Below are 21,344 nucleotides of genomic sequence, written 5' to 3' on the forward strand. Positions count from 1 at the left end.
TTGCATTGGCAGGGAGGCTGTACGTGTTATTGGGCCAAGGTCTGAAGTGGACTTGAGAAGTGGGAAGGAGTAGTTAGAGCAGCCAGCTGGGGATGGGAGTCGTCTTCTCCCTGTGTCTGAGAGGTCAGACCCCGGGCTGCCACTTGGATTCTCTGGTGACTTAGCCTCATCTGTAGCTGCTGCCTCTGAATAAAGGGTGTTTTCCCAGTGTGTTCAGATTCATCGTTTTGACCTTAATTTGTGCTCTGAGTTCTGTCAGCCTGGAACACAGTTACAGCAATACAAAAGAATTTCTGCCCATGACAGATGAGTTGACAGGTTGTCTTAAATGAACTCCCTCTTAAGAATATGCAATTCTGTAGATTCTCTTCAGTGTTCTGGAAAAGAACACTTCAAGTAGACTAAGGACAGAGTATACTGTGAATAAGACGGCAGGTCACAGGTAGTTCAGCACGACTTTTCAGGGTCACGGTCTGGTTAACCTGGCATGTGATCTCATGGGTGTTAAACTTCTCTCTGCTTTTGTTCTTGTTCTGTAAGATCATGGAGATGTCTGCTAAAGGAATCAAACCGGTTACCCTGGAGCTTGGAGGCAAGTCTCCGCTCATCATCTTCTCAGATTGTGACATGAAGAACGCTGTAAAGGGGGCGCTGATGGCCAACTTCCTCACTCAAGGCGAGGTGTGTGCCCGGCCCTGAAGGCGGTGTGAGGGTGTCTGCGCCTTTCACGTCACAGCCTGTGTTTGGTTTTTGTTAATTTATTTTTTAATTTGAAGGATAATTGCTTTACAGAATTTTGTTGTTTTCTGTCAAACCTCAACATGAATCAGCCACAGGTATACATATATCCCCTCCCTTTTGAACAGTGTGTTTTAAAGCTTCTTATTTTGAAATAATTTCAGACTTACAGAAAAGTTGCACAGATCCTACAAAGAATTCTCATATACCTTTGAACCAGGTTCTTCCATGTTAACTTTTTATCACATTTACCATTCTGTCTGTCTTTGCATGGGTTTCCCTGATGGCTCAGACAGTAAAGAATCTGCCTGCAATACAGGAGACCTGGGTTCAGTCAACTCAGGAGACCTGAGTTGGACACGACTGAGCAGCTAACACTTTCACTTTTCACTTACTGTCTGTGCATGCATATACATGTTACTATATTTTTCTGAACTGTTGCAAACGGAAGATCCCTAACCTCTCCATTCATATGTGTATTTCTCAAAAAAAGTGAAAGTGAAGTCGCTCAGTCGTGTCCGACTCTTTGCAACCCCATGGACTGTAGCCTACCAGGTTCCTCCGTCCATGGGATTTTCCAGGCAAGAGTACTGGAGTGGGCCGAAAGTGCCTTCTCCAGGAGATCTTCCCAACCCAGGGATCGAAACTGGGTCTCCTGCATTGCAAACAGATGCTTTACCCTCTGAGCCACCAGGGAAGCCTATTGCCTTCTCTTAAATAAGCACAATACAGTTAGTAGAATCTGTAACTTGGTGTTAATGCAGTACTGTTATTCAATCATAACCTTTATTCGGATTTCTGCATTTGTTTGACTAATGTCCTTTTAGAAACAGCTGCTTTTTTGCTGGTTCAAGATCTAATGCAGGAAGATGTGTTGCATTTACTTGTGGTGTCTCTTTAATCTCATTTAATCTGGAATAGTTCTACAGTCATTCTGATCTTTCAATACCTACATTTTAGAAGAATCAACCCATTTATTTTGTAAAATGTTCCTCATTTTGGGTCTGTTTAGTTTTATTTATTTTTTTAATTGGATTTAGTTTGTGGATTTTTGTCAAAACACCACAAAAAATGGTATTTTACAGTGGTGTCATTGACTTTGATCACCCACTTAAGGTGGGTCTTTACAGTGAAGTTGCTGTTTTTTCCTTTGAGGTTAATAAGTGTCTTGTAGTAGATCAAGTGAGACTACCTGGTTCCTTATCAAAATAGTTTTAGCACCCTTTGATGTTCCCTAGAACCTTTTTTTCTGGTGGTCACCAAGTGGTGATTTTCCAATTCTGTTATTCCTTCGACATTTATTTAGTTTACTGCCTATTGCAAGAAAGAACTTTTTCCCCCGTCTCCCTAGTTTGTTTTTTTCATTCATTTATTTTATCAGCATGAACCTATGGATTCTTACCTCAGTCTGTGAGTTACTATTATTATTTATTTTGATGCTCAAATAATTGAAGATTCTGCTGGCGGGAGCCTCTTTCTGTGACTTTTTGATATGTCCCCATTATTCTTTGAGCACTGTTTTACTTCCTGGCATAGCAAGGTGTTCTAAACACATTTTGTGCCTTCTGTGGTGGAACTCTGGAATAAGCTATTTCTCTCAGAAGACTTGATTCCATTTAATGGTAAATGGTTTTTAGAAACGAAGATCTGGGTGCCAGATGTACTTGTTTCTACTGGAGTGTTGTTGCTTCTGTGTCTTCTCAGAGTCCAGAGCCAGGAAATACATATTGATATTTGGCATATGTGTATGTATGCGCACACATATCTATTTATATCTGTCTGATTAATAACTATACGTTTATACAGATATTTCCAATCATTCCAATGTTGCAAGGTTTATTTTAGCCTCCTTCCTTCCATGTTCATAGTTTCCTTCTCTGATAGTGAAACATTTAGCATCCGTTACTGACAATACATGTAATTGCTCAGTCCTAGAATATGTTTATAATAGTTTCAGATTTGTATTTGCATTACTGTGAAAAATAAACCTTTCTAACTAGCTTGCAACCTTTTTTCTATAGTTGTTTTTGGTTTTAGCCTAAGGGTATATAGTTAAAATCTGTGTTCAGAAATTAATGGGTCAGTTCTTCCTTCACCACCCCCTTCAATATGGTTATGATATTCACTTTATTTTAAATTGAGATCTTATTTTTTTAATTTATTATTTTATTTTTTTGACTGCACCACACAGGATGTAGGATCTTACTTCCCTGACCAAAAATTGAACCTGGAACCCAGCAGTGAAAGCATGGGGTCCTAACCACTGGACCACCAGGGAATTCCTCATTATTTGTGATTTTAGAGACAAACATTGACTATGAAATGCTCTAGATTTTTATTAGACTCTAAATAATAGAGATAAGGGGGTCTCAGTTCTTAGTTCCTTCTACTCTTAACCTCCTGTTCTCAAAATATACAACCAAATTGAGCACCTGAGATGAGAAAATAGGAGAAGTCTTATGAATCATGTAGATCTCTTAATTGTCTTAAGGAAATTTAAACAGAAACAAAGGCTTAACTTTTATTTCAAGGGGCAGAGAGTTTGTGTATAGGGTGGCCTCCCTTCAATTACATGTGTGATCCTGTTCAGTGTGGTGATAATTTTTTAGAAATGGAACTAACTTTTAAAGACAGTATACTGTTTCTTTTATTTTAATTTCTTTTTTTTTTTTTTTGGCTGCACAGGATCTTAGCTGCAGCATGGGGATCTAGTTCCCCGACCAGGGATTGAACCTATGCCCCCTGAATTGGGATCACAGAGTCTTAACCACTGGACCACCAGGAAGTCCCCTGTTTCTTTTAAATTTAAAGCTGCTGGATTTTTTTCCCTTTTCCTTTTTTACCCCTTTGTGCTGCGTTCAATCGTGTCTGACTCTTTGTGACCCTGTGGACTGTAGCCCTCCAGGCTCCTTTGCCCATGGGATTTCCCAGGCAAGAAGACTGGAATGAGTTGCCATTTCCTCCTCCAGGAGATCTTCCTGACCCAGGGATTGAATCCATGTCTCCTGTATCTCCTGCATTGCATACAGATTCTTTACTGCTGAGACATTGGGGAAGCTTTTTACCCCTCATTTACGTATAATTTGTGTCTTTTTTAGGTTTGTTGTAATGGTACAAGGGTATTTGTGCAAAAGGACATTCTTGATCAATTTACAGAGGAAGTGGTGAAACAGACCCAAAGGATAAAAATTGGAGATCCACTTCTGGAAGATACAAGGATGGGTCCCCTCATCAACCGGCCACATCTGGAGCGAGTCCTCGGGTTTGTGAAAGTGGCGAAGGAGCAGGTAAGAAAGAAGTAGAGACGTGATGAGATGAGGGGAAGGGCAGTTACTCCTGGGTTACTTGCTCTGTGCCCTCTCCTATGGTCGTGTCCATTTGGGAGCCGTATCCTGCACCGTGCTTGCAGTAGAGTGACTAAGTGTGCATTTGTTCAGGACACAGGTGGCATTTCCAGAATGCCTATTGAGGCTGTGTGTTTAACATAAACTATGCATTCTTCTTTTCTTTTTTGGCAGGGTGCTAAAGTGTTATGTGGTGGAGACGTCTTTGTACCTGAAGATCCCAAATTAAAGGATGGATATTACATGAGACCTTGTGTGTTAAGTATGTCCTTTTCTTGTTTGCTTTTAAACAGTTTGAATTAAATGTTAGATGGAAAAACAATATTTATAAACTGTTTATATGGTGTAAGGCAAGGGCTGGCAAACTGTGTGTCCCCACTACTCAGATGTAAGAAGTAGAAGTTCTCTGCTACCTTGGAAGCCTCCTGTTTGCCCCTCCTCTTCTTGGATGATGTTATCAGTTACCAAGGACTTAACTAGGTACACACCTGCTGTTCTAGAAGCAAGGCGCTGCAAAAGTGAAAATTCACGTTTGATTAAAACTTAAGTAATGAATTTCTTTTCTCAAGAAACTTGGTAAAGAGTGTGTTTTACTTTGAACTTTTAGATCATCAATATAATAAAACCAGCTTGTCAGACAGTATACTAATATTAAAACTTAAATGGTGTAATAATGTTTAGCATTTCCTTTTAGTCTGAACCATTTCCTGGTTTGGACAATCAAGTGTGTGGTCATCCTACTGTCCTCATCCATCTCCTTCCCTCCTGCTTACGGGTGACACTGTTTTAGACATTGCTGTTGTTAGTATCTACTATAAAAATATTGCCAGTTTTCTTGGCTTTAAAAAACTATGTACAGATGGAATAATGCTATATAATTCCTTACACCTTATCTTGAAGATAGATTCAGCTGATTTTTGTCCCTAAGGTTGATAGTGGTGCCACTTTTCAACACTTGGTATTTGATTTGATGCAGTTTAACCTTTAGCCCTTGATGGAAAAACAGCTTCTGAGGTTTAAAGGCTGTGAATTCAGCATCCATACCATGAATTAGCTTGTAGCTGTTAAAGAAGAGGGAAAACTTACAGTATGTTTTTATTTTATTTTATTTTTTTCCATTTATTTTTATTAGTTGGAGGCTAATTACTTTACAATATTGTAGTGGTTTTTGCCATACATTGACATGAATCAGCCATGGATTTACATGTATTCCCCATCCCGATCCCCCCTCCCGCCTTCCTCTCCATCCCATCCCTCTGGGTCTTCCCAGTGCACCAGCCCTGAGCACCCGTCTCATGCATCCAACCTGGGCTGGTGATCTGTTTCACGCTTGATAGTATACTTGTTTCAGTGCTGTTCTTTCTGAACATCCCACCCTCGCCTTCTCCCACAGAGTCCCACAGTCTGTTCTGTACATCTGTTTCTCTTTTTCTGTTTTGCATATAGGGTTATCGTTACCATCTTTCTAAGTTCCGCATATATGTGTTAGTATACTGTATTGGTCTTTATCTTTCTGGCTTACTTCGCTCTGTATAATGGGCTCCAGTTTCATCCATCTCATTAGAACTGATTCAAATGACTTCTTTTTAATGGCTGAGTAATATTCCATGGTGTATATGTACCACAGCTTCCTTATCCATTCATCTGCTGATGGGCATCTAGGTTGCTTCCATGTCCTGGCTATTATAAATAGTGCTGCGATGAACATTGGGGTGCATGTATCTCTTTCAGATCTGGTTTCCTTGGTGCGTATGCCCAGCAGTGGGATTGCTGGGCCATATGGCAGTTCTATTTCCAGTTTTTTAAGGAATCTCCACACTGTTCTCCATAGCAGCTGTACTAGTTTGCATTCCCACCAACAGTGTAAGAGGGTTCCCTTTTCTCCACACCCTCTCCAGCATTTATTGCTTGTAGACTTTTGGATAGCAGCCATCCTGACTGGCATGTAATGGTACCTCATTGAGGTTTTGATTTGCATTTCTCTAACAATATGTTTTAAACAATGGTGTATATGGTATTATCCCAAATCTGAAAAACCAAATATGTGCATGGGACAGAGAAGGAACAGAAAATATGCATCATGATATTGATAATGGATTTATTTCTCTAGATGCTTGGATTAAAGGTTATTTTTGTTAAACTTGATCTGTTGCTGAATATTACAGATTTTCCATAGATTATGTTTATTTATTTATTTTTAGTTGGAGGATAATTGCTTTACAATGTTGTGTTGATTTCTGCTACACAGTGTGAATCAGCTATAAGTATAGATACATCCGCTCCCTCTTGAGCCTCCTCCCCACACGCCCCGCATCCCACCCATCTTGGTCATCACGGAGCACCGAGCTCCCCGCCCTGGGTTATATAGCAGCTTCCCTCTCGCTGTCTGTTTTACACGTGGCATGTCAATGCTAGTCTCTCAATTCGTCCCACCCTCTCCTTCCTCCCGACCCTCGCACTGTGTCCGCAAGTCTGCATCGTGAAGATGACTGCCTCTGTTCCTGCCCTGCAGATAGGTTCCTCAGTACCTTTTCTAGATTCCAGAAATATGCATTAATATATGATATTTGTTTTTCCCTTTCTGACTTCACTCTGTGTAACAAATTCTAGGTTGATCCATCTCACTACAACAGACTCAAATTGAGAATGTGTATTTTGCAATTAGGAAAACAATTTTTTTTTTTAAAGCTGTTCTGTGCAAAGAACAGGGAGCTAACTACCTTCACTTCATCCTAGTGATTGTGAAAGCCTGATTTGTGGTCCACAGTATCAGTGTCGCTTGGAAAACTGGTAAAGAGGCAGATTTCTGGTCTCTGCCCGAGGCCCCCAAATGTGACTCTGAGGGTCTGGAACCCCAAGACCTGCGTCTTGGGAGAATGGATACATGTACATGCATGGATGAGTCCTTTGACTCTCCACCTGGAACTGCACTGCATTGTTAATTAGCTGTACTCCAGTACAAAATAAAAAGTCAGTTCGTTTTTATGCACATTAAAGTTTGACTGCAGAGGCTCGATCTTTAGATTCATTTACTAGATTTGGGCCTGAAGTGTAGCACAGGAACCGCTCCTTTTCTCATATTTGAGCTGCGGCTTTATCCCTCATTCCTTTTGACTCGAGTACCGAACATCCTGCCCACAGCACCGTGCTCTGTTATCAACCTGTGTAAGGCGAACTATATTCTGGGACAGTTGGGTAATGAACTGTCTTGAATCATTTAATATTCTGACTAACAGTTTCCCTAAAAATGATACATGTATTAGCAGTTTTCAGAGACTTAGATCATAATAAACTATCCTTAATCACCACCTAACATTATTTAATGTACCTTTGTAGGTAGTTTAGGTGTCCCCAGAGGACACTGTAACATGCAGAGGGACAAAGAGCTGTTCTTACTTTGTGTATACAAGCTCTGATCTATCTCTTAGGAGATTTTAGAGTCCTTATCTTTGTAGATACGTGAGTAGTTGGGTTTTAGCTTTGGCTGGTGTGAAGCTGGTATTTATAGTAGGGCTCTAAGGCTGTTTTTCTGCCTCAGCATTTACATATATCACACAGCCTTATGGAAGCATACCTCATTCCTTGCAGTGGTTGCCAGCATTGAGATGGGCTGTCTTTCAGCCACAGTGAGATAAAAACACCATTCTCTTGAAGTTCACTGGGGTTCAGTATTGCACATCTAAATAAATGAGCTTCTTCAGGTATACATATATATTTTAGAAAGTCAAGTGTGAATTTAATCATTTTAGGGAATTAATCACCTAAGTACATTTTCATATTAACTGAACACTCATTCAGTTATTTCTGTTTATGTTTTCACATTGTATATTCTTTTTAAAAATACTGTTTCTCCTTCTACTATCACAGTTATTAAGAAAATGTGAAAAAGTGTAAAAAATGTTAATCTTGTATGACATTTTAACAGAAATTGGGATGATATGTACAGTTTGTATTTTTTTCAGTGACTATTCATCATAAGCATTTGCTTATGATGTTTCTTCAAAAACATTACTTTTTGAGGCTTCACAGAAGTTCATCATTGGGGTGTGTTTTGTTCACATGACCATCCCATCTATTCTGGATACCTTGTTTGTTGCTTCTAGTTTTCATTGTCACAGGAGTATTGTGATGGAAGTCTTGTACATATATCCTTGTCCACCTCATTATCTATGTCCTTGACAAGTGAAAGTGTTAGTTGCTCAGCTGTGTCCGACTCTTTGAGACACCGTGAACTGTAGCCTGCCAGGCTCCTCTGTCCGTGGAATTTTCCAGGCAAGAATACTGGAGTGGGGAGCCATTCGCTTCTCCAGGGGACCATCCCGACCCAGGGATTTAACTCGGTCTCTTGTATTGGAGGCAGATTCTTTACCATCTGAGCCACCAGGGAAGCCCTAACTATGTCCTTATGATGAATATTAAAAAAAAGTAGATTTAGAATGAACACAAAGGCCATGACTTCTTAATATGTAGTGTTCTTCATCAGGCAGGAAGGATGCTCTGATTTATAATTACACTGGAAAAGTTGCATTGAAATTTCTCTAAAGCTGTGTATTTCACTGTTTACTATGAACAAGGAATTTTAACATGCCAGAATGATAATTCCTTCACTGATGTTTGGTTTTTAAAATAATGTTTGCAGCTAATTGCCGAGATGACATGACCTGTGTGAAGGAAGAAATCTTTGGACCAGTTATGTCCATTTTATCATTTGACACTGAAGCTGAGGTTCTGGAAAGAGCCAATGACACCAGTTTTGGACTCGCTGCTGGTGTCTTCACCAGGTAGGTGGGACGGACACTCCAAGTAGCTTTGAGGAAATGGGGCTGCTGTATCTTCTTAGATGTTTAATTTATCTTCTTCCTTCACTGGAGTTTGCCCTCATTGCATTCTCATCAGCGTTTTCTGTTTGCTTCAGGTGAAGCCAGAAAATGCCAAAGTAGCATCACAGCCAGAACCCTACTCTTGAGTTTAAATTAAGCTATTAGATTTATTGATAAAAATCCTGTTCTTTTTTTCATTCACTCATTGAATAAATATTTAAGTTTCTGATCTATGTAAAGCATCATGTTAGGTCCCTATTAAAAAACACATGTCAAGGAATTTAGAAACCTGTAAGCATATAAATACTGGCAGTAGTTTTCAAAGACACGATTTTTAATAGCTTCATGTCCCTAAATTGGGGTGCATTGTAACACATGTGGACCTTCTATTGTGTCTTTAGGGTGCTGTTTCCAATTTTAACTATTTTAAGTCATGTGATTACTATCTTAGTACATAAACTTAAACCGCTGAAAAGCAAAAAGTGATCTGGGACTAAAATTTCTTTGAAAATGATTGCAGGTTGTTTGATTATATACAAACTCTGATTTGTCTTTGGCAATAGTAGGCAGTTTTCTAAGATTGCTCTACAATTGGGAATATGCTGTTTCTTTAGTGATATACAAGTCTGGTTTTTGGGTTTTTTTTATAGTTTTGTGGTGAGGAACTTGCGGAGGCAGACCCAGGTCTCCCTTGAGGACCTGACGTAATAGCTTCTTTTTGAGTTGTGAAGGAAAGAAAGAGGAGCTCCTTTTTTGTTGTTTCTGATAGACTTAATTTTTTTAGAGCGGTTTTAGGGTCAATGCAAAATTGAGTAGAAAGTGCAGAGATTTCCCAGTGTTTCCGCCCCAACATGTGCATAGCCTCCCCGTGATCAACATCGCCCACCGGAGTGGCACAGTTGCTAGAACCGGTGAGCCTCCACGAACGCGTCATCATCGCCCGAAGGCCGGGGTTCACGTGAGGGTTCACTCCTGGTGTGCGGTCTGTGCACTTGGACACACGAGTGACACGGGCCCAGTGCTATCGTGTCAGACGAAGTAGTCTCCCTGTTCTAAAAGCCCTCTCTGAGGAGCGGCTGTTGTTGATGTGAGGAGATGTGTTGTTGATGTGGATTGCGTCTCTCTTGCTACTTTGCTTTACCACCAAAATACAAAGGCTGGTTACAGAGGATGGTAACTCCTTTTTTTAAAAAAAAATAAAATAAAAGAATACCTTTCTTAGGATAATTTACCTACCAAATAATTCACTCATCTAAAGTGTACAATTCAGTAGTTTTTAGTATATTTATAGATTGTAGAACTGTTGTTATAATCTAATTTTAGAACATTTTTGTCATCCCAAGAACATTAACAGCTACCTTGCATTCTCCCCTCCCCCCACCCCGGCAACCACTAATCTACTTTTGTCTTTATAGATTTGCATATTTTGAAAATTGTAGATAAATGAAATCATACAGTATGTGACCTTTCATAACTAGCTTCTTTCACTTAGTCCATTTACTAGCTTCTTTTCAAAGTTCATTTATGTTGTAGTCTGTATCACTACTTGATTCCTTTCCACTCCTGTGTGTGTGTGTGTGTGTGTGAAAGTCAGTCAGTTATGTGACTCTTTGCAACCCAAAGGACTGTAGCCCACCAGGCTTCTCTCTCCATGGAATTCTCCAGGTAAAATTACTGGCATGGGTTGCCATGCCCTTCTCCAAGGGATTGTCCCAACCCAGGGGTCAAACCCAGGTCTCCCACATTGCAGGCAGATTCTTTACCATCTGAGCCACCAGGGAAGCCCTTTTCTATACTGAGTAATATTCTGTTGTATGAATATATCACATTTTGTTTATTCATTCACATTTTGTTAGACATTTGGGCTATTTCTACTTTTTGGCTATTATGAATAATGCTCCAATGAGCATTTATATATGAGTCTTTGTGTGAAAATTTCTTTGTGTGTATGTTTCATTTCTGCTTGCTATAAACCCAGGAGTAGAATTGCTGGATCATATGGAAAAGTGAAGAGGAACTAAAAAGCCTCTTGATGAAAGTGAAAGAGGAGAGTGAAAAAGTTGGCTTAAAGCTCAACATTCAGAAAAATAAGATCATGGCATCTGGTCCCATCACTTCATGGCAAATAGATGGGGAAGCTGTGGAAACAGTGACAGATTTTATTTTTTCGGGCTCCAAAACACTGCAGATGGTGATTGCAGCCATGAAATTAAAAGACGCTTATTCCTTGGAAGGAAAGTTATGACCAACCTAGATAGCATATTAAAAAGCAGAGACATTATTTGCCAACAAAGGTCTGTCTAGTCAAGGCTATATTTTTCCCAGTGGTCATGTATGGATGTGAGAGTTGGATGGTGAAGAAAGCTGCATGAAGAATTGATGCTTTTGAACTGTGGTGTTGGAGAAGACTCTTGAGAGTCCCTTGGACCGCAAGGAGATCCAACCAGTCCATCCTAACGGAGATCAGTCCTGAGTGTTCATTGGAAGGACTGATGCTGAAGCTGAAACTCCAATACTTTGACTACCTCATGCGAAGAGTTGACTCATTTGAAAAGACCCTGATGGTGGGAGGGATTGGGGGCAGGAGGAGAAGGGGATGACAGAGGACGAGATGGCTGGATGGCATCATCGACTCGATGGACATGGATTTGGGTGGACTCCGGGAGTTTGTGATGGACAGGGAGGCCTGGTGTGCTGTGATTCATGGGGTCGCAAAGAATCGGACATGACTGAGACTGAACTGAACTGCTGGAAACTCTGTTTAACTTTTTGAGGAAATGCCAAACTGTTTTCCAAAGTGGCAGCAGTACTTTACAGTCCCATCAGCAATGTTTAAGGATTGTTCTTTTGATTTTAGCCATCCTAGTGGATATGTAGCAGTGTCTTGTAGTTTTGATTTGCATTTCTGTGAGTTGTCTTTTTGCTTTTCTGATAATCTCACTTGCAGCACAAAATTTAAAAAATTTTATAGATAGAAATTATTCTATTTTTTTTTTAGTCTGTTACTTTTGGCGTCATGTCTCAGAAGGGTGTGTCTAACGGAAGGTCATGGAGATTTATTCCTGCTTTCTTTGAAGAGTTTTATGGTTTTCAGTCTGATATTTTAGTCAAGCACTGTTTGCTGAAAAGACTATTTTCCCCCATTGAATTGTTTTAGCACCCTTGTTGCTGCTACATATTTTATAGATGCTTCTGGATGAGACTACAAAATTCAAATTCTTACCTATTTTGCCTGGATGGTATAAGATTTTAAAACGCATTGTGAAGAAACAAGAATTTGGCAATGTTTTGAAACTCTTAGAAGTGACCGTCTCACTTTTCCTGTTAAAGTCGTAGAAAAAGAAACCATGACTCACCAGCGCCATTTCTTTCTCCACAGGGACATCCAGCGCGCCCACAGGGTGGTGGCTGAGCTTCAGGCTGGAATGTGCTTCATTAACAACTATAACGTCAGTCCAGTGGAGTTGCCCTTTGGTGGATATAAGAAGTCAGGTGAGGAGCTGGGGACTGTGAGAAATTCATGTCTCTGGAGACACTGGTCATAATAGATCAGGCTCCTAAACTTGTATCTGTGTCAGCATTACCAGAATGTATATGAATTCCTCGTCCTCCCCGGGCCCACTGTATCCGTGAGAGTGGGAGCCGAGCATCTGTATGTTTTCCAGAAGTCCTCCAGAAGGTTCTGACGTATAGGTTGGCTTGTGAACAGTGGGATTACTTTTTCCTCCCAGTCTATGATTGCTGTGAACATAAAACCACTCCGAGATGTCCTAACCATAGCAAGTTTATAATGATCTGTTAGGAGATTTGAGGCATCAGGAACATAGCCATTACTTGGAGGCTCTTTCTTTGGCATTTGTTGCTAATTTCACCAGTTTTGTGAATTGGGCTTCCCTGGTGGCTCATGGTAAGGAATCTGCCTGCAATGCAAGAGATTCGGGTTTAATCGCTAGGTCAGGAGGATCCCCTGGAGAAGGGAATGGCTACCACTCCAGTATTCTTGCCTGGAGAATTCCATGGACAGAGGAGCTTGGTGGGTTACAGTCCATGGTAAGCTAAGAGTTGGACATGACTGAGCGACTAACACTTTGACTATGAAAATCAGTTTAGACTTTGTAGACGTACCTTCCTAAGAGTCTGACCCCTAGTCTCGTGGCAGGTACTTATAGCCGTCCCAGTGTTGGCAAACACATAAACACCAACGAATGATGGTGAGATGGTGGGTGAGACCATTAGTTTGACAGTTTTATCTGTATTGTGTTTGGTATCACCCTGGCACTCTCTAGTCATACATCTCTAAATTCTTGTCCCTGTGGGGTTACCCAGAGAAGCTGTCACACAGACTCAAATGCAGGGTGGGAATCAGGACTCTGTTCTGTTCATTCTTAACCCCCAGTGTGTTTGGAATCTGCAGCTTTGGCCTCAGTGCCCATGGATAGTCCTACATGAGGTGAGAGGACAGAAAGCTGGCCTGACGCGCCCAGTGACCTCCATGCTGAGAGGAGTTGAAAAGGAACAAAAGCCAGAGAAGGCCCTAGCAGGCCTTTGAGTATGTCACCTTTGGAATAGTGCCCTGGAGATATGCAGTTTTGGAGACTGGGCCTAGGCCTTAGGATGCAGAGCCTGCCTCAGCCTGGGGCAGGAGCACAAGGAAGGCTGTTCTTTTAGCACGTAACCTCATCCACTAGTGATAGGGTGGTGTCTTGGCTTTGAGTAACCTGAGGGCCTACAGGGTCCACTCCCCACATGAGTGGGCAGTGTAAACAGTTGTTGCTCCTAAAGATTCAATGTAAGAGGAGGTTACTAAGCGTATTATGCAGAGTTAGGTTTTAAGTTAGCACTGACTTTTAAAGGCCTCAGGTTGATAATTGTAGAGAATGCTCTAATGTTTGATGAGGAAGCCTGAACGTTTTAGACCTTAGCCCAGAAGAGTAAATACTGGAAGTTGAGGTTCACACCGGTAAGAAATGAAACCTGAGGTTCCCCATCCCTGTCCTTGAAGGCCAGGGGGTCACTTGCCCCACCTCTGGCTCCACAGTCGCAGCATGCAGGGGAGGCCTGGATCCCAGGACTTGTTGGCGCTGCGCTCTTCCCCAGCCCTGGGAGCAGACCCTGCCTGTCTCTGCAGGCCACTGTGGCTGGACCCCGGCAATGGCGCACCCTCACCCTATCTCTTTCTTTCAGGATTTGGCAGAGAGAATGGCCGGGTGACAATTGAATACTATTCACAGCTGAAGACTGTGTGTGTGGAGATGGGTGACGTGGAGTCTGCTTTTTGAACACATGCAGTGACGCCAGTGAATAAGGAGAGCCAGCTGTCATGACTCGGGTGGTGCAGCCGCCTGCTGGTTCAGATCCAGAATATTGGTCATTCCGGATAAGAAAATGGTTCAGTGATGCTCTTCATGGCTCAGTCAGTTTCCTAAGTGAAAATGTACTTAAGTCTTTTATATACTAATCGAGAAAGCTTGATTTTCCTCAAAGCAAATTTCTCTAAATAATCTTTGAGAGTCACTGACAACTTTCCCGAGAACGGGGAGGACCAGGATTGTTCATCTTCCATGGCGCCCACCCACTCATGGGTTCATTTTAGCATGCTTTAAAGAATACTTGCCTTTAGAGGCTCCCGGGCACATCAGAAGAGATTCCTGCTCCTTTGCATTTTAAGTCCATGGTCCTGTGGCATTCCGTTGAGAAGGCTGATAGTTGGGGGAGCGGGCTTGGCTAACAGGCGGGTCAGTCGGGCGTGGGCGCTGATTGGCCAGAGCCAGCGCTGTGGTGGGGGTGGTTGGGGGGGAATCAGCTCCTATCCTTGACTTACAGCTTTCTCTCTTATGATAGAAGGGTTTCCTTTTAAATGTACAGATTCTTTGTATGCCACTGCAGTATACTGAAACTAAATAAATCACACCGACGGTCCTTTCAAAGGTGTCATGTTTTGAAGCCAAACACATCTTAGAGTTATAGGGGGACACAGGATAGGCTCAAGTTGAATGTTTAAGACAGAGGATGTGACATTCTTTGCAGTGAGTACACACAGGCAGGCTTCTGTTGCTGTAATGAGCTGTCAATGGCCCACGCAGACTTCTGGGCTCCGTGTTCTTCCCAGCCCCAAAGAACGGCCTGTCTTTGAAGGGCTGTCAGTTCAGTGACTTCTCAGACTGTTGCAGCAGTCCTTATCTGGCTGCCTTACCGTCCTTTCAGGGGAGTAATTTAGGTGTAATAGTATTAGGGTTCTCCAGAGAAACAGAACCAATGGAGTAGAACAGGTAAGTGTAAGCAAAGATTTCTTATAGCAGTTGGCTCATGTGATTATTATGGCAGCTGAGAGAGAAGGCCCACAGTCTTCTGGCTGCAAGCTGGAACCCAGGAAAGATAGTGTCCTGAGGCCTGAGAACCAGTAGTGCTGCTGTGTTTTAAGGGCAGAAGATGGATAGTCAGCTCAAGCAGAGAGTGAATTTGCCATTCTTCTGCCTTTTTGTTCTGGTTGGGGGTTTTGAATGGATTGGATGAGGCCCACCCACAATGGGGAAGGCCACCTGCTTTGCTTATTAGTTCACCAGTTCAAACACTGGTCTCTTCTGGAAACACACTCATAGACACATTGGGGCATCATATAGCCCAGTCTGAGCGACACATAAAATTAATCATCATAGTAGCTAAGAGGTAAGAGATGATTCTTGTTACTCGGCCTGCATCTGTTTATTTACTGTGATGGGCAAATACTGTAATTAGAAGATGAGAACAGTTGAATCAGCCTCTCTTGATGGATACTTGCACAGAGCGTCCTGTCTTAGTGGATACTTTCGTACAGGGTCCTCTCGATGGATACTTGCGCACAGAGGCCTCTCTCGGCAGACACTTGCGCAGAGGGTCCTCTCTCGGCGGACACTTGCGCAGAGGGTCCTCTCTCGGCGGACACTTGCGCAGAGGGTCCTCTCTCGGCGGACACTTGCGCGCAGGGTCCTCTCTCGGCGGACACTTGCGCAGAGGGTCCTCTCTCGGCGGACACTTGCGCGCAGGGTCCTCTCTCGGCGGACACTTGCGCAGAGGGTCCTCTCTCGGCGGACACTTGCGCGCAGGGTCCTCTCTCGGCGGACACTTGCGCAGAGGGTCCTCTCTCGGCGGACACTTGCGCGCAGGGTCCTCTCTCGGCGGACACTTGCGCAGAGGGTCCTCTCTCGGCGGACACTTGCGCAGAGGGTCCTCTCTCGGCGGACACTTGTGCAGAGGGTCCTCTCTCGGCGGACACTTGCGCGCAGGGTCCTCTCTCAGTGGGTACTTGCGCACAGGGCCCTCTCTTGGTGAATACTTGCATAGAGGGTAATGGATACTGAGCAAGGCCAACAGGGATCTCACTCCATGTCTCAGGGGATCCTGGTGTGACTTCAGCAGTAGGACCCGCCTGGATAAGACAGGTTTCTAGCAATCCCTCTGAAGAGAACGCAGCTAGGGTGTTCTGTCTGCTACTTCCCCTCTCATCGAATACTCACACTAAACATGAGGACGTTCTTAGCCCTAATTTTTAGATGAAGAAACTCAGAATTGGAAAAGTCTTTACCATAGGCGAGTCAGTAGGCTGAGTAGTGGGTTCCAACCCAGGAATGTGGGGCTGTCATTCTTGTGCTTTCTGCGCCTTCCATGAGTCCTAGTCCTTAGTTCTGTGTATTCATTTCCTATGACGGCTTACTGCAAACGTGGGGACTTTAAAACAACACCTTTATTATTTCGTGTTTCTGGAAGTCACTGGGCACATCAGGGTGGTGGCAGGGCCAAGCTCCCTCTGGAGGCTCCAGGAGAGAGTCCTCCTGCCTTTTGCAGTCTCCAGAGCTGCCTTCTGTGGCTCATGGCCCCTCCTCTGTCTTTAGTACCAACAGCTTAGCATCTTCAAGCCCCTCCCGGCTTCCCTTGCCCTCTTCTCTGGGTAGTCAGATCTCCCTCTGTTTCTGGACAATTGTGACAGTATTGGGGACCAACCAGATGGGCCATAATTATCTCTCCTCTCAAGATCCTTAACTTAGTCATACCTGTAAAGACTCCTTTTGCCATATAAAGTAATATTCAAAGGTCCAAAAAATGAGGACGTGGGCATACCTGATGGGAGCATTATTCCAGCTGCCACACCCAGCCTTGCCCAGTGTGTTTCAGACATTAACAGCTATTGTATTTCACAAATTGACCTGAACAGATTCTTAGCTGTTAATGAAGCATTTTAGGACAATAATATATATATATATATATATATATATATATATATATATATATAAAATGCATTTAAGGAAACATGATTTAACCCTCCTTTGGTTTAGAAGTTGTGTCATCTAGTTAAATTCTCCTGCAATCTTTTTTTCTCCACTACTATTTTGATTCGCTTTTGAAAAGTAAGCAGAATGTGCCCTTCTTTCTCCCTCCTCCCATCTAATCTGATCTTCCAGAGGTAACTACTGTTAATATTTGGGTGCATATCTTTCCCAAGATTTTCTTAGAAGTAATAACTATTAACTAACCCTGTATCTGGATGAAGCCACATGTAAATGTATTCAGCTCATGTTCCTTCATATGCATTTTAGGATTTCTTTGGTTGACAAATTCCTATGGGAAAGCATCATTTAACTGCTATTGATAGAAACTGTCCTGGAGTTGTATTAATGAGAAAGAGGGAAACCAAGACTCATGTTGATCACTCCTTTGCGATAGCTCAGAGTGCGGATCTCTGGTCTGGCTTTTCAGTGATTCCATATAGAGGCAGTCTCTCACTTGGGCAGGTCTTTTTCAGATTAAAGGTAGCCATTGGGCCCCTTCTTTCCACCTGCTTCTCTATTTCTTACCTTAGAGCCTCTCGCTGCCTAAGGCAAGAATCTGGCAGAATGAAAGTTGGTTACAGTTTAGTGACATCAGCGTGGAAGCCATCCTACCAGGAGCTTCCAGAGATGGGGGTTTGGACAGCCTCGAGCCCAGGGCCTGCTTCTTACAATGGCGATTTCCGCCCTGGCTCCTCTAAAGTGCCTGGTTCTGAATTTGGCTTTCATTTGAAGGAAAAATAATTCCTTGGTTTTTTAATACCTAAAGACCTATGTTTTTCTTTCTGGGGTATTGAGGGGGAAAAATCAGCAAAGGGGAAAAAGGAGACGAAGCCTTAGCAGTTAAGAGATGCTGTGAAAACTATCAAGTCAGATCAGCAGTGAGCAGTCTCTTCACTGTCAACTAGAATTCCTCATGCTTTGCTTAAGACCCGACTGTGGCTTTTAATTCAGTTAGAGCACAATCCAAATTCCTTACCGTGACCACCCGTGTCCTGTGATTTCACTCCTGTCACTCTCTCTGTTCACCTGTGCGTTACTTTGCCAGACTCGTTCTTGCCTCAGGAACCTCACATTCACTGTCCCTCTTGCCCAGAGAGCATGTTTTCCCAGATTCCCCGTGGTTTCCCTGTAAGCTCCTGAAAGCCAAAAACAAAACGTTAACCTTCTTAAATCTACAGCAGCTGCACACACCCTCACCCCGCTGTGCTATTTTATCACTATTTGAGATTGCATGCTTGTTACATCTTCTCTGGCTAGAACGGAAACGCTAAAAGCCAGAACTGCCATGCCACTGGGTTCACAGGAAGTACTGTGTTTGTGTAGGTGAATGGATTAGAAGGGCTGGGGTAAGCCCTGGGGCACAGTATGGTCCCAGGGCAGCAGGCCTATGAATCAGAGTCGGTGTTTCCACAAGATCCCCAGGAGATTCTTACGCACAATAGTTTGCCAAACACTGCCTTTGGAACAATGGTTCTGAACTTTGACCACATGTCTGAAATACCCGGAGAAAGCTTTGAAAGTAGATTCTAATTTAATTGATTTGGGATATGGCCTGTATTCTTAAAAGGTTCCTGCCAGGGTAAATTTAGGGGACAGTCAAGGTTGAGATCCACTGCTCTGTTGCTGCACTATCACTAGCCACATGCAGCTATGCAAACACAAAACTAAATGCAAACTCAGCCTTTTAGTTGTTCTCACCACATTTCAAGTATTCCACGGCACACGGTCGTGGTTCCCGTAGTGGACAGTGGAGATGAAGAATATTTCCATCATATCAGAAAGTTCTACTGGACAGCGTGGCTTAAGACAGGGAGCTGAGAGAGCTGTTTTTGATTGAGTTAGGAGAGCATCTTTGGAAGTAAATGCTCTAGGGGAGAAAGGGAAACGGGGCCAACTCTGGGTGGGTGGGGTCCTTGGAACAGGAGCAGAGGCTGGTTGCTGACGCTTGATGGGGTTTCACCAGCAGGTGGCTCTCATGCCTCTCCCGCACCTCGTGCTGGAGCCCGAGCTGGCCCTTAGCCGTGGAGGGCAGAGCCGGGCACTGGGCATGCACCGTCGTCTGATTCTTCAGAACCTCATACAGTAAGGGTGGGCAGAGGTCCAGACGGTGCACGAGAAGGACGTGGCCGTCACCTCCTCCCACAGGTACATCTGAGACACATCAGCATGTGGAACAGTTCTCACAGAACACCTGCTGAACGCTGGCAGATCTCATACACCCAGAGCTGCAGGAAAGATCACTGTGTAGGACGAAAGGAAAACGCGATTGGGACGGGACATGTGGCCCTGGGGGGGAGCTGTGAGAGGAAGTGTTCCCTCATTCTGGGAAGCCTCTTCAGTGGCCGGGGGACCCGCCGGGACACACGGGGAGCTTCAGAGGATTGGAGCAGAGTACGGCGGCCGCACAGCGGCAGGCGGAACAGAGCCCTGCACGGACAGGCCTGGCCACGGGCAAACAGTGATGCAGAAGGATGAATAAGTGATCTGGAAGATAAAACAATGGGACTCGCCCTATCAGAACATCAGACACATTTAAAAAATGAAACCAATATTTGAGACCTATGGGCGAACATAAAGCGAGCCAATCTGCACTTAATAGGGATCCCAGAAGGAGAAGAGAAAAGGGGATCAAACATGTATTTGAAAGAAATTAGGCTGAAAACTTCCCAAACCTAAAGAAGGAATCAGATATCCAAGTATAGGAAGCTGAGAGAGTCCCAAACAAGATGAACCCAGACAGACCTCCCCCAAGACATAACTGAAATGACAAAAGTTAAAGTGAGGATCCTAGAGGCAGCAAGAGAAAGCAGTTACAAGGGAACCTCCATAAGACTATCAGCCAGAAGGGAGTGGGAAGATATACTCAAGGTCTTGAAAGAGAAAAATCTACAACCTGGGATACTCTACCCAGTTAGAGTGTCATTTAGAATTGTTGGGCTGCACCCCACGGGCCCACAAGCCCTGTGCTTGCCCTTCCCTGAGGCCAAATATGAGCCTGGAGCCAGCGACAGACACCAGTGGTTTAATGGATGGGGGCTCTCACATGTCTAAGGCAAGCTCCTGCAGCAACACCCCACTGTGTGCAGCGGGAAGGGGGCAGGACTTGGCGGCAGTCTTCGATCCTGAGGGGACGTTTCCAGTTACGGGGGGATTGAGGTGAGGTTAGGTTGTCTTACCTGTTTCCAGGGAAACTGGCAGAGGGTCATGCTCCTCACCGCTGCTTTGATAAGTGATCACAGAGGAGATACTCTGATCTAAAGGTTAGAACCATCACTAGCTGATGTGGGGGCACGCGTACACGGCGGTCGGGCATGTGAGTAGGTTGCAGGCCCTTGTCGAGCAGGGGATGTACTTGAAGCAGGACAGCCATCCTGGGGACCTGATCATACACTCCACCCCTACATCCCCCACGTGACCCTCACAGTCCTTGTCCACCTCTCTTCCGTGATCCTGGGGACAGGTATGTTGGGGGCACTGTAACCGAATACCACAAATACCCTGGCAGCAGCCAGAGTACCAGCAGTAAGATTCCTGGTGTGCTGAGACAGTCATTTGCCAGAATGGGGACAGATTTTGGAGCCAAGCACTCACTGGGTTAGTAGAGAGGAAGCCAATAGGAGCAGCAGGGCCCTGTCTGCTTACAAGGAAGGTAAGGCCACCCCTGGTTTTCACAAACCCAGAGCCACCTGCATGGGGCAGGGAAGACCCTAACTCTGAAGGAGACATCCTAGTGCTCTAGCCAGAAGTGTTTTGTTAGCAGTGCACACATTAGGTCTTCCCAAATGAAAAACAGTTAATTCTCCTAGTTGGACTTGTGTGTCCAGCCATATTCCAGTCCACACAGTGTAGCCTGGGATAAGGGGCTCGTGGGTAGTCACCCTGGCAAAGTGTGAGTGGTATTGTGTGGTAACGTTTGCTGACAGGTCATTCTGGCATGTTGGCATGTGGAGCAGAAGCTGGTAAGAGTATTACCCCTCCCGCCACGGTCAGCCCTCCCCCATGTGGTCTCACGAGCCAGGTCAACTTTTCACAGAAGTCCCGAGGAAGACAACAGTGGCCTCTTGCAATACCCCTAGCAATCTGAGTCATTTCTCAGTGAGGGCATTTTTGCCGCTCAGTCCTCAGATGGACTCCCTCTG

The 21,344-nt window shown here is 43.8% G+C and overlaps 1 protein-coding gene across 1 annotated transcript in view; it reads left to right on the top strand.

Annotated features, from left to right (window-relative positions):
• The window catches only part of ALDH9A1 (aldehyde dehydrogenase 9 family member A1), a 29,404-nt gene extending 14,589 nt beyond the window's left edge, over window positions 1-14,815 (top strand). The window contains exons 6-11 of the mRNA XM_065946508.1: window positions 541-681; window positions 3,837-4,025; window positions 4,257-4,344; window positions 8,722-8,863; window positions 12,282-12,394; window positions 14,087-14,815. Of these exons, the coding sequence (XP_065802580.1) occupies window positions 541-681; window positions 3,837-4,025; window positions 4,257-4,344; window positions 8,722-8,863; window positions 12,282-12,394; window positions 14,087-14,181 (768 nt within the window). The 3' untranslated portion in view covers window positions 14,182-14,815. The remainder of the gene's footprint in view (window positions 1-540; window positions 682-3,836; window positions 4,026-4,256; window positions 4,345-8,721; window positions 8,864-12,281; window positions 12,395-14,086) is intronic.
• The last annotated feature ends 6,529 nt before the right edge of the window (window positions 14,816-21,344 follow it).

This window comes from Muntiacus reevesi, chromosome 1 (genome assembly GCF_963930625.1).
Source record: "Muntiacus reevesi chromosome 1, mMunRee1.1, whole genome shotgun sequence".
NCBI classification, from domain to species: domain Eukaryota; kingdom Metazoa; phylum Chordata; class Mammalia; order Artiodactyla; family Cervidae; genus Muntiacus; species Muntiacus reevesi.